Below are 13,694 nucleotides of genomic sequence, written 5' to 3'. Positions count from 1 at the left end.
TATGCACACGTGTCAATGCAACCAAGTAAGGATGGGCTTGCTCCTGAAAGCTATGAAAGCAAGATAATTGTTTGAGACCATTTAGGCAAGGCAGGGAATGGAGACCAATTCAATTCACCATTCTAATTCTGATGATACAGTTGAAATCAATTAATTTACAATTAACTTTGAAGTTGTTTTCTGTACTTTGTTTGAGGACTACTACAACATAGACTCTCTTTTCTACTTGCTTACTAGTGCACTGAAAATGTACATGCTTCTTGTTTAGCTCGGAAAGATGAGTTGCGTTTTGATAGGCTAGGATATAAGCTTTTAAGTTTGATCAGAAAATCTGCTTAACCTCTACGTCTTGGGCCACATGAGTGCTCTCATTTTCTTTTTCCTTTTTTAGCATTACTGATGAGCTGATATGGGGCTATGTTATCAGGTAAAAGCTAGTTTTCTTTCTAGCTAAAAGCTCTTCTATTAGTCGCTATTATGCTAGAAGTGGAGATTCCAAGAAGCACTTCACAAAACCTGGTATTTGCCCTTGTAAGTCATTCCCAATTAGAATATAATTTGAAGTTGATTAAAAACACTATGTCTACAAACTTTCAAGGTAACAATCAAAAGAATATGCAATGAGTCAATTTGTGTAGCTTCAGATATTTTAGACGTGCTGTTTGCTGAATAGCTAAAAGTGAGCTATAACCACGGATAGCATTAATCAGTCATGCAAAACTGAGGTCCTTCACTAGTACAGAGCTGTTGCTCAGTGCCTCCTGATAGGCTACACTTGCTGTGGTTTGGATTTGTGTTCTTGATTGCAGTAAGAGACTTGTCATATCCCCCATTGTTGACTATTTAACAGACGTGATTTAACCTTGATATTTAAGATTACTACAATGATAAAGAAGTTAAAGAAATTAGAGATCTATATTTTTTCTTGCTCAGACAATGTTTATTGAGTATCGTGTTGTCACAAGGCTTCCTTTCATCTACATTCCTACTGTTTACAAGGGTTTGCTCCAATCTGATTTCAGGTCTTACAATTCTTTGTTCCTTTCAAATTTGTTATAATGACAAATGTCTTCTGATGTAACTGATTTTGTGCATTATTAAAATTATCTCTTTTGTTATATTGTTAATCAACAGTTGTCAAATTGTTACCTACTGCTCCTGTTTCACAAATGGGGAAACTGTGGCAGAGAAATGATTTGCTTGCAACCAGGGCTGCCAAGTCTATGCATTTGATGCTTCTAGGCTCAAGCCTAGTGATGGAGTTCCCTAGTTTATGGGAACTGGCTGCACTTCTTAGCAGCTGGCAGAACGATAGGAACCTTGGGATCTGCTGTAGGTGGAGTCTGGGCTAGCAGCAGCTGTGGATGGCTAACACTGAGTGAAACTGTGCTAAGACCTCTGAGCTGGTCACTGTGTGCTGGGACAGAGAGGCGAGGCATTTCAACCAATGAGCCATGCAATAAGGTGTGAAGATAGGAGATGTATTGTAGGACTAACTCAGGACTTGGTGGTAAGTAGGGATGAACTTTTCAAAATGAAAGGGAATTTCATGAGTTACTTTAGTAGGGGCTTATACACATGAAGGGATTGCTGCAGGATATAATAGCTTTAGTCTTTAGTTGTTTGCTAGATTTGGGATAGGTCATGGTTTGGAAAAGATTACTATATTAGCTGCCATTTGATCTAGGTGTGGTTATGCAGACTTGGGCAGGTAGATGTGTCTTGTGGAGCTCAGGATATCTTTTCTATCCTCTAGACCTCTGGAAGAAAATAGAGCAGCTGAAATTACCTGGAGGCAAAAAAAAGTCCTTCAGTTCTTTTCTTCCTAGGATCCTTCCTATTGAGGTGATATTTTAGAGAAACAAAGCATGTATAGCTGAGATCCAGGATGGGTTTGTGGACTGCCAATGCAATGAATATACTGTTATTTTAGGGGCATATATTTTTGAGCATTATCATACTGTTGTTTCACCAGAGAGACTCGAAGTATAAACCTGAAAGATTTTCTAGAATCCTATGACTTGCCTTTTTTTTTTTTTTTTTTTTTTTTAATTATTTAGAACTACTCATTTCAGTTTCTTGCTAAATCAAGAAAATTACGAATATTTGTTGGGAAGTACATTGGACATCATTTGTCCAAGCTCTCATTCAGAGAAGGACTGTCACCCCCACCACTAGAGATCAGCTCAGCTCTTGTTTTGTCTGACTGAGCCATGAAAGCCTTGAAGAGTGGAGATTATGGGATGTGGCAGTCTATATAGGAAAGGTCTGTTGGCCACAAAGGATAGCTCTTGAATATTGGGTGCTATATTGGGTTTTATTTTGATTACAAAATAGACTTCTGTATTTCAAAGGATTACAGCAGCATATGCAGATTTTTCTCCCTTTTGCCTGTGCAACCTCTTTTTTTTCTTTCTACTCTCTATCTATTCTGACTGCTGGATTTGGTAATTGCTTGTCACCAAATCATGGCTAAACTCATTGCAGATTATGAAGCTGCTTAAGTGCTAAACAAGCACATCAGGGTCTGCATGCTGAGAGCTAGGCAACTGTATGTGATGTAGCTGTCAAAAGCAAAGCGTGTTGATTCTAGAAGAAATCCTGCTTTGACAATCTGGGAGTCTATCAAAACTGACTTGATAGGAGCTGACTGTCACAAGTAATTTTGCCGACTTTGAGTAACGTAGGCTGAGTCTGCTTGAAGTCTCCATTAGAAAGAGAGCTGTTAATTCCTGCTGCCACCTGGCTCTGTGTGAATTGTCACACTGAGTTCTTGCAGAATTGTACATCCCCCAGTAAAGAGTCTCTAATATGAATTAAGAGCTAGATCAGCATGGATGAAAGAGTGAGTTAAACTTAGTGCTAAAAATGCTGATGAACTTGCAGTGATCTGTGGAGAATCTGGTATGGTATGTGCTCTACACTACATAGGTGGAACTCTTTCTCTTTACAACAGACCCACACTGCCATTGCAAATCCTGCTGTCCCTACACAGAATAACCACTAATAAGAGACTCAGCAAGGTCCTGTCACTATTGCTGCCTAATTTTAAATACTCTGTAGTCAAGTTTCTGAATGTGGCAAAGCTGTTTTTCATACCCTGTCTACAGTGTGATTGTGGGGTGACTGAACAAAATGGTGGTTTATGATGGAATTGGTTCATGACTGTATTTGCTTTCAGTAGAATTAGGTGAATAGAGTTCTGTGACTATCTTGTTACCTCATATTTTGTTGTTGTTGCTGCTGCCATATGTGTAGATTGAGTGAGCTAGAATTGGTACAGTGTTGGTTATTAAAAACCAGTAAGCTTGTATACATGGTAAGTTTGTATATCAAAACTTGTAGGCATGAAAAATTCTGGTGAATAATAATTTCCATAAAATAAAGAGACTTGTCAAGTACTTTGACTTCTTTTATTCTAAATTTTGAAATATTTTCAGTAATGAAATTAAAACAAAAAAGCACTGAAATTCCAATTCCAGCCTTTAAAACATATTTCCACATTTTGATGCGAAGTACTTGGAAAAAACTTCTGCAGATTTCATCCACAACTTCATTTTTATCATACAAACAATGCTTATTTGAGGAATATGCAGTTACTTGACAGCGAGAAACTTGTGGTGCTCACAGGCTGGTTTACGTAATGGACTCCATGTGCATTTGCTGTAATATAACCACAGGAATTCTTTTCTGAGGTCCAAACTCACTGTTGGCTTAAACGAAAACATACCTGTTAAAATAGCTGCAAATTGCATGGCTTTTACCAGCAACTGATTTGGTCTTACAAACACTGAAAAATGAACTTCTAAAGTGACAAATAGAGAAAAACTGCACATCCCAGTTGAGCGTCTTTCTTTGAGTTGCTCTGACTCCATCCCCCTGTTCTTGCTAAATAATCACAGTAATGGAAGCAGAGCTGCTTTGGAGTAATACATTATAAATGCTGTGCTTTGATCTGTTGATTGGGATTTGATTTTAACAGACAATTTATTATAGTTTTCAAAAATGACTGCGGAACAAAGAACCAGCAGTGGCTCAAAATACCAGTTTCTCCATAAATGCTTGAAGGCAGTGGGAACATAATGCCAAACACCCTCTCTTTGGAGGCCCTCAGCAGGTAACACCAAAAAGCCTTGCTTGTTCCCAAATACTGACAGCAGTTTTGTTCCTATCGATAAATCAGCAGGGTGGGCTGGAGGAGGCTGGCTGCCCTCTGTGAATCTGGGCTGCAGGCTCCTGCTGGTAACACACAGAAGGCAAAGTTGCTGGGAAAATGTTTGCTAGTTGGACTTTGGTAGGCTGGAGTCTAATGTGAAAAAGAAAAACTTGATTAACAAGCAAGAAGAACTGATTCTTGGGTGATGCACTCAGAGACTGAAATAGAGGAGAGAAAAAAAGGAGAAAACTTTTAAAATGTGACACAGTGGTCTCACATGTCAAACCTGGGGTGGGTTATGTGGTTTTGCAGCTTGCTTCTGCCAGCCAGGAACGTGAATTCAGCTGCAACGCAGTTGTGCTGCTCTGTAAGGCTTCCTGAGCTGAGTCTGCCCATGCACCTACTCCAAACACATCTTTGCTTTTGTTAACAATTCTCAGTAACAATGCTTTGGTTAAAATAAACCATTGATTTAATTCTTGGCATAACCTTTACCTCAGTCCAGCAAAGTCTTTGATGTTGCAAGGATGTCGCTATTCCTATAGAGCAAAGCAAAATAAGGTTTATCCTGAACATTAGTCTAGACAGAGCAGGTTACCATATAAAGGCATAGTTCTTAAATATAACAATCTCTTCTGCTTGATTCCTGTTTCAGCACAGTATCACACCATAGATTCAACAAGCATAGATCATTTTCAATTGACAGCTATGTACACAACTATGGTACAACGTTATTACAAAACTTGAGAAATAAAGCTCTGAATCTTTAAAAACACAATACTGCACGTTCCCAGTTTCAAAGCAAAAGTAATGTGAAAATACACGTTCTGCAGCTTGAATGCAAAGACTTAAGAGTGCAAGCAGCTGAGAATGGGATTTAAACCCGGAGACTTACTAAAGGATGAGCTGAAAAAGTGTTTAACACAGTACCCTGGAGAACTTTTTTCTTTTGACAGGAACTGGAGCCCTACTTCTCCAAATTTTATGTATGTAGCTGTACATGTGAGATTACTGCAGGACCACAGCCATGCTTCAACTTAATTGCACATACGTGTTATCTGGTAGCCAGATGTTGTTTACACAGCCATATGTTGACCGAAATGCGTATTTTTGTTGTTGTTCTTGTAATTGATTTTGCTCGCTTTAAGTGATTGAGAACACAAATACATTTTGGGTCTTGGTCCTGGCCAGATAAGACTGAGTGTGGGCAATGAAATGAGGGATAACGCTTTCCCCTGTGAGGGTATGGCCGCTGCTGGATTCATACCCTCCATTTATTTGAGGCACTGCTATTTTTAAAATTTCCCTAGGGTTGAACACTGGGCCGCATTCTGCCATTGTGTTAAGAGAAGTTTGGCTTAAGAGCAGGTAGGGATGTTGGGCATTAGGATGGAGGCTGGTAAGCCTGTGCCTTCCCTGCTGCTGCATCAATCTGGACCATGACCCCACAGACACCCCCGGGGCACAACGCAGGTCACGTAAGGCACGGGCTGAGGGTGCTGAAGCCTCCACGGCGGCTCATTGGGCCTTTGGGCAAAGGGTGGAATGCTGCATCAGGAGGAGTGTGATGTCCAGTCAGAGCAGGAGGCCTTCTGGTGATGCAGAGCCTGGCTTCCGAGAGGCTGGCAGTGCTCTGGGGATGAGTTAGCATGTCTCCGGGCCTCCGTTATTTCTTCTGCCTTGATGTGATGCCTGCAGGAGGAGGGGAAAATACAAACTGTTCGCACCTCTAAAGTGAGAGTGGTCTGGTTTGTTGTGTGGATTGGTTGTGGTACTAACTCAGGTAACTTCAACTTCTAGCACTGACAGTTTTTATATATTTGCTACAAACCTTGCTCGCGTTTCTAGGACTGATACTGATGTTGAAGAGTTTGGGCAGCTCTGTTCTTGAGCTAGGCAACAACGTGAGTCCTGTGTTTTGCAAGCAGAACGTTGGTATATGGATCTACATGTGAAATTGCTGAATTAATAAATCTGGACACCCATTTTGTTTTGTCCAGTGTCACCATCTGCTGATGTCAAATCAAACCTGTGTGTGGCGCTTCATGAAGTTGAAGAACATCTCCCACCTTGTGTGAGAAATGCTACTGGGGAACAGAGCTGGGTCACAGCCATGATCCTGGGACTTCAGAGGGCACAGACAAACTTTCTGTCACAGCATGATAGAGCAAAATGTGTGTATTGTGCCTTCGCTGCCTGACCCATGGGTAGGCTCCCATCTGGGAGTGTTTCTTGAGAGAGTTCGGGCTGTCAGAAGGAAAGAACTGTGTGTTGTTGATTTAAACACCAGTCCCACTCAACAGCTGAAGGAAATACCATTTCTAATGACAGATATGATGGCAAAGGTTGCACAGGAAGACAGCCGTTAGCTTGATCACATTGCTTTGGTTCATTAGAAATCAGCCCACAGACACCACTGAGTCTGCATGGGGTGTGGTGAAGCATCTAGTTGTCTAAATTTAAAACATTAATTAAGTTAAAAGAAAACAAAGGAAAACCTTGATTCCAAAACTTTGTTCTTTGGTGAGATAGGCTGAACTCCCACTGTGTCCACATATGTATCATAGCTGCTGGCAAACAGCACTGTGGACTTTTGCTTTTGCCTTTTCCCTCTGAGCCTCACCAGACGGCAGTGTTTGAACACTTGGCCTATGCTTGCTGTTTGGTTTATCCTTTATTTTCTACCAAGTAAATCAAGTAGGTTTGTGAGCAGAACTGCCAGAGTCTGGTTGCTTATGAACTGTTGTGCTTTCAAGTTGAATTGTGTTTCTGTTCGACCTCTGACTGAACCTCTTCTTACAGAAGTTTGTATGAGGGAAAACTTTCTCAGTACAAGGACAGCCAAGGAGGGAATCTGGCTGCTCGCAGATGTTGTGCTGTTGCCATCCTTACTGGGGGACTAGTTGGATTGGAAACCTCCTGTATTATGCTATAGATATGAACATTTGTCTGGAGAGATTCTGTAGGGCCCAATACGAGGGAACTCAAGCACCTCCTCCTGTGTCCAAACCTTTGTACAGTGCCCTCTGTCAGTTTTTGTAAAACATTCCTTCTTCAAGGTTTTTCAAATTTGGTTGGAAATTTGTTTAGCTGTTGCCAGGACACACACAGACACAAGGTGATCCCAATATATTGGAGATAACATGAGAGATTATTTGGGTATAAAAGAATAATGGTGTTAGTACAGAAACTGCTGCATAACAAGTTATGGTCAAGAGGAGAGAACTGAATAGCTGATTACCTAAGTCCTTGTACAGCTCTGAAATATTATTTCACAGAGTCACAGGCTGTTCCTGGCGGGTCAAATACTGTCCCTTCTTTGTTGCTTTTATAGAGACTCTAAAGCATTTTGGGGTGTGGGGAATAAGGAGATGTAGTCTTTATCACTGCAAGTGCATTTGTATAAGAAGGAAAATTCCTACAGCTTCACTTCAACCTGGCAAATTCTAGCTCCAGCCAGAGAGTACAAGGAGTGTGACAAGAACTTAAAGGTGGTCTCTGAAGAAAAAAAGATAGGGTTATAAATCAGGTGAATCACCCCAGAAAAAAGTACTGGACTTCTTTTCCTGGGGTCTCCCATCTTTGTGATGGGGAGCACTTCTGGTTTGCTAAGGCTGCCAAGAGGAATAGGCTTGAGTTGCATTTGGGGGAGGAAACACCATGGCTACAGACTAAGAAAAGCAAATAGATTTTGTTTCCTGTGACTTTTCCAAATGACACAGGAATGAAGGGAAAAAGGGAGTTGAAGATTTCAAGTGCTGCTTTTCCACTGCCCTTGCAGCTGTGAGCACTTGTGGGCACTGGTGGCATCTCAAGGATGTGCCTGACTCAGTCACTTCTTAGTTCTTAGTGGTGCTGGCTTTCCATGCATTCCTCTATATTGCTTTGCTATGTCTCCAGAGGAGAATTTGAAGCTGTCTGCATCTCTGTTTGTTAAAAGTAACCTTTTTTTCAAACCTGCATGCAAGAATCTCTGTGCTTAAAACATATAATTTGAGTTACACAACTCTCGGTTCCAGCTGCCCTCCCTCTGCAGCATAATCATGAGCCCTCACTGCTACTATTTTCTACTTTTTTTCTACAATTTTCTGCTCTTGCTGTAAATCTTCATCAGGATTTTTAAGCTAATACTACCACCCCCCTTTTTCTCTCAACATAATCATGAAACATGGTACTGAAGGGCCAAGAGGAGAGGACAGCAGTAGTCAGGAGCATAACTACCCAATATCTCTCATTTTGTCTTGCTAGCAGTGATGCTTCAGGTGCAGAAACAAAAGCAACCCTACGTGGGAATCCTGCAGAGCTTCCTCTGCTCCATGCCCTCAGGGCTAGGGGTTCCTGTCCCCCTATGCATGGGGGATGCTGAAGAATAAACACATTCCTTTCAGGAAATGAGAGAGTAAGAGATTTGGCATCATTGATTCAGTTCACAAGAGGTGTTCATCAGAGTGGAAAGGACAAGTAACTATGCAATTTCAGTACAGTGGATGTTTTGACTGTTTATTTTTCCTGCTTTTCTTTGCACTTTCAATAAGCATGCAAAGTTTTGTTTATAAAAGTTTTGGCCTGAAACTCCTAAAGTATTCTCACAATGGGCAAGAAAACTGCTCATTGGAGGGAAGTTATATGTACCAAGATCTCTGCATGTTATTTTTTTCAGTGACAAAAGCTGAATCCCCTCCTTTACCTTGTCCCATAAAAATGCACGAGTGCAAAGAAGTGTGCACGGTCTGTTTGCTCCAATGCACTACCTTGTGTGCAGTATCTGAACTTGGCTTTGAGTTGGAGCTGGTATCTCATCCCAGCATGTATTTATCCCTGGGCCCAGTGTTTTATTTCTTTATCCAGATGCCTGTATGTATATGGTGCTATAGCAAGTGTCTACCCACAAGCAAACCAAACATCATTATTTGCAGGAGGTAGGTACTGAAATTGCATTTTTACAATTTTTGAGAAAAATAATGGGATCAAAGCAAGGACTTTGTTTATCACATGAAGCTGGATTCACATGGTTAGAATACTGTCTTTTAATTATCTGCAGGGAAAGGTGATTGGCTGCTGCTGACACAGAGGACGGACATGTGGGATGTGACCCAGTGTTGTGGGGAGATCAGCACTGACTCCACTCAGCACAAGATCAACACCCTAGTCAGTGAAAATCAGAGTAGCAAATTTGTTTTAGATGTATTTGTGATTAGACACAAAGACAAAAAGCTTAGCTGATATGCTAACTATTGATTAGGTCTGTACAGTCCCGAAGGAACTGGGGTTAGTTCACATACAAATGTCTTTGCAAGTTTACATACCTCATTGTACCACACAACCTTTTTTTGTTTTATAATCTCCAGAATCAGTCTCAACCTCTGCTTTTAAACAAAAGAGACACACTAAATATCATGGCAAGGTAAATGTAACGACAGGGAACTTCTTACAACGAAAACACTGTCCAGCAGTAGACAGGTTCCTAGGATGCCACCACTGGATGATCAGGGAACTCTATGGCTGTTGTGGGGTTCATTACAGATACAAGGGAAGCACGGTGATGGCTGGGAGCTATCTTTGTTGCAGCTCTACCTGCTGCCTTCTGGAAGGCAAGTTTGGGAACCACTGTTCTGGGAAAACACCTCTGTTTCGTGCCTTGGTTTTAGCTAGGGGAAGGTGCATGCTTGAAACATAAATACTTAAAGCCCCAGGCAATGCTGGGACTACAAAAGTAAGGTTCTCTGTGGTAGATAGTCAGCCCAGGCTCTCTCTCTCTGTAGTGAGTATTCAGACTCTCCTTTACTTTCCGCTCTGCCTTCCTTGGCAGTAAAAGCATTCAACACTAATAAGGAGATCTCTCCACTACTTTCCTGCCCATCTGCTGCATAAAACAAGCTTTGGACAGCATACTGTATCTTTAAGTGCTGCTGTTTGCTGGCTTTATGCATTTATAAGTAGCTGAAAGGGGTGATTGCTGATTAAATATCCACTATTAACTGCTCTTAATCACAGCTCTGGAGTCTAATGGAGCTCTTGTTTGCACATAATTGTGCCTCGTAGCTGTCTTTAGCATGCTTGACAGATGTGCTTATTGCCATCTTCACTATGCATAATGGGCTTTTAATTATTTATTCATCTTTACCCATTTATAAACTACTTATAAATGTCAAAAGAATGAATGATGCTTATGTTTTTCTTTTTACATCTTTTTCAGGTTAGAAAAATAATAGCTCCATTAAACACAGGGACAAAGGGCTTTCTAGGGATAGCATCAGACCTTGGACCTGGGAGGAAACAACACCTGCAAATGTACTAGGAGGTCCCCCCCATTTAACTCAGTGCCCGAGGGCTATTTAGGCTACCTGAGTAGCTTTTGCTGTGCCTCTTCTTCTTTCTCCGTTTCCCAGATGTCCTCTGCTTTTCCTTGTCAGTGTGTGTCTCCCCTGGAGGCAGTGTTGCTGAACAAGAAGAGTCGGTGGCTGGCTCCTCCGAAAAGGATTTCTCTTGGGAAGTGTCCAACAGCGAGTCTGTACCAGGGTCTTCATTTTCCTTTGCCATCTCTTTCAACTCTGCCTGATGTGCACCATCACAGGGAGTGGATGGAGTGCTGGGATTGCCTCCATCCTGGCTCAGCTGGATGTCCTGAGCTGGCCTGCAGCTCTCCAAGCTGCATTTGTTGTCTTGCTCTTCAGAGCTGGACCCATTGAGCTGTTCTCTTAGAGCAGCACCAGAGCTGCTGCTGACAAATGTTATATTGGCACCTATGTTATCAGCAGAGAAGGAAATGGCACCACTACTCAGGCCTGGCTGGAGGCTTGCCATCCCCGCACCCTGCCCATCTCCATCAGCTTCCACTAAGTTTACCAAAGGGCCTTCTGTCCTAGACCCTGGTGGCAAATTTTCTTCAGCATTATTTTCAGGTAATGCCTGGTTTGGAGCTGAGACATCTCCAACATCTCTACCCATCTCTGGTAGGGCAGCGGCCAAGGACAGAGTGCTTTCTGAGGGATGACCGTTGTTTTGCTTGGCTTTATCATCCATCTGCTGACCTCCTGCTTGCGGATCCTTAATGCTCTTTCCTTCAAACAAAAAGCATGAGATCAGCCATATATGCAGAGTTGCATCCAAGATCAACCATGGTGTTTCTGGTACTGGGAGAGGCTACAGGCTTGCTGCTGCCTACAGTGGTTGCACTGCCCCTAAAGCAGCCATGGTGATGGGTTGATGGTTGGACTAGATTATTTGAGTGGTCTTTTCCAACCTTAATGATCCTGTGATTCCATATAGGCAATACCCTTTCATCCTACAGCTAAGGAAGAGCGTCTTCATTAGCATTCCCATCTCCCTTCCCAGTGCCCCATGTGGTCACTCCAGTGGGACTCCGAGGCTCTACATTAGCAAAAGGCATGTTTTCAGCAGGTGCTCTGGTGTCCCATGGTTGATGCCCATAAAAGTCTTTGGACTTGCAAAGGGTATCTGAAAACCTATATCAGAAAGAGATCCTGAACCAGCTGGGAACACTGACTTGGTTGGCGCAAGCACTTAAAAATTTCTTGCTGGCCTTTCTAAAGCCACAAAGTCAGGCTTTACCACACACCAGTGCACTCTGACTGTAATTGTGTGTTGATATGCTCAGGTCACGAGCCGAAAAAAAAGGCTAAAACCATAGACTAACTCCTAAAAAACACCTGGGTGAATGGGGTTCTTCTGCAGATAGGACTTTCTAGTCCTATTTTAAGTGCTGCCTTAGACTCCCAGATGTAGACAGAGGGTACAGCAGATGAAGATAAGCTATGCTAGTGAGATTTGATTGTATGGAGGGACAGGTAGGGATGACGTTAGTGCCCCACCAGAAGTGTCCTGTGGCTGAGCCATGGGCTGTGACTCTCAGACAGTTCATCAGTGCGGGCACAAGGCCACAAAGTCTGAGGCACACCTGGCTGTCAACACCTCAGGGCATTTTGCTCCTGTCCACAACTCTGCTGCAGATCCTCCTTAATTAGGATGCCCCAAATGCTGGAAGGTTACTTGCTTGCGTGCTTGGCTCAGACTCAGAGACAGATGGGAAGAAATAGCTGCAGGTACAGTTGGGTATGTGTCCTTACCAGACTGGCTCTCCTCAGGGATCTCCGCAGGCAAGGCTTTAGGAGGTGCGTCTGACTCGTGTCTGTTCTTCGTCTTTCTCAGTGTGAACCCTTTCCTTATGTCAGCCAGCAGTGCATCAATGACGCAAACATCCTCCTGCTTCACCAACCCCTTCTTAACTGGGATAGAGAGAGACAGGTGATAAATGTGCTCCTGAGAGAGGAAGGATGCAGACTGCACAGCAGTGCTATCGCTTGGGGTTGGTACTGCTTCCCTGGTACAAATAGGGCATCTGCAAGACTTCTGAGATGTCTGCAGCCTATGGTAAGCTGGAGCAAGACTATTTCAGAGTAGGAAGAGACTTTTTAGGGGAAAGTCAAATGTCTGTTGTTAGGTTTAGGATTCAGAAAGTTTGTTTAGAACTTGAAATATCTGAAATAACTGAAATGTTTCAGTTTTATTTTTGTCTCTCTCCTTCTCAGTCAGCAAAAGTAAAATTAACTTCTCTGCCCAGCTGCCACTGTGAAAAGTCAATTGCTATCTGTGGCCAATAAGATGCCTAAAAGCCTTTAGTCAGCCTGCACTTGGAGATTCAGAGAATAAATTACCTCTACTGGTCATTAAAGCAGGACCAGCAAAGAGCTTTCATCAGCTCTTCCAGTCCATTTGGGATTGCAAGTCCTCCATTTCTTTTGATGCCCTTTCAGATACTCACTGACTTTTCCATTTTCTCCCTTCTGTCTCTTCCCTTCTTCTTCTTCCAGCTGTTTCTTCCTCTTCTCTGCTTTTGCAGCTTGTTCCTTTCTGTCTTTGTTTTCCTGCAATTAAGTAACAGGGACATGAAAAGGTTGGCTAAAGATCTGCCAGGAGAACCAATGAAGAGAAAGACAATATGCAGATGGTTGCAAAGGCAGAAGAGAAATCCTCAGAATAAATAAAAGGAGCATAAGGAGAACTGTTTTGCCAAGAGAGTGAAAATGGTTTGTGCAGGACTTTGCCCAGACCCAGTAGGAAGTGGCAGCAGTCATTTGAATAACACAGCTACCCATGTGCATCTTCTCTCACTGACAGTCATCTGAGGCAAATGTGGAAGGTACTGAAGCCATACATTCTTTCAAACCAGTGGCCTTTTGAATATACATCCCCCTTCTGATCCTATTTGTTCAAGTTGAAGAATTAAGTTTCATAATTCTGTTCTAAAATTTATGCACTCAGCTGTGAAGGCATTGGACTCGATGATTCTTATGGGTTCCTTCCAACTTGGGATATTCCATGAGTCTATGAAAGCATCTCTGTGAATATGCAGCTGAAGTTGCACTGAAATCCCAAGTCATCAGGGTCTGGGTCAGGCCAGGAGCACTGGCAGTACGTGAGGATGAAGTGGAGCAGGACCAGATACCCATTCACCAGGTGACCTCAAGCCAAGTGTTATGAGAAGGGGTCCATAATCAGCAGCCTCCCCTCCGGACTC

The 13,694-nt window shown here is 42.5% G+C and overlaps 1 protein-coding gene and 1 long non-coding RNA gene across 8 annotated transcripts in view; one reads left to right on the top strand and one right to left on the bottom strand.

The window, feature by feature from the left end:
• Positions 1 to 13,694, top strand: part of LOC128085885 (uncharacterized) — a 98,488-nt gene that overhangs the window by 21,533 nt on the left and 63,261 nt on the right. The window contains exon 4 of the long non-coding RNA XR_008209142.1: positions 392 to 427. This is a non-coding gene — a long non-coding RNA (uncharacterized LOC128085885). The remainder of the gene's footprint in view (positions 1 to 391; positions 428 to 13,694) is intronic.
• The window catches only part of LOC128085869 (inverted formin-2-like), a 37,952-nt gene continuing 27,657 nt past the window's right edge, over positions 3,400 to 13,694 (bottom strand). For all 7 annotated transcript variants that reach the window (XM_052693840.1, XM_052693835.1, XM_052693836.1 and 4 more), the window contains 5 exons: positions 12,939 to 13,041; positions 12,244 to 12,402; positions 10,501 to 11,217; positions 9,463 to 9,522; positions 3,400 to 5,848 (listed from right to left, as the gene is read on the bottom strand). In XM_052693840.1, the coding sequence (XP_052549800.1) occupies positions 9,464 to 9,522; positions 10,501 to 11,217; positions 12,244 to 12,402; positions 12,939 to 13,041 (1,038 nt within the window). In that variant the 3' untranslated portion in view covers positions 3,400 to 5,848; position 9,463. The remainder of the gene's footprint in view (positions 5,849 to 9,462; positions 9,523 to 10,500; positions 11,218 to 12,243; positions 12,403 to 12,938; positions 13,042 to 13,694) is intronic.

This window comes from Tympanuchus pallidicinctus, unplaced genomic scaffold (assembly GCF_026119805.1).
Source record: "Tympanuchus pallidicinctus isolate F22 unplaced genomic scaffold, pur_lepc_1.0 scaffold3, whole genome shotgun sequence".
NCBI classification, from domain to species: domain Eukaryota; kingdom Metazoa; phylum Chordata; class Aves; order Galliformes; family Phasianidae; genus Tympanuchus; species Tympanuchus pallidicinctus.
This window is presented reverse-complemented; position numbering and strand designations above follow the sequence as displayed.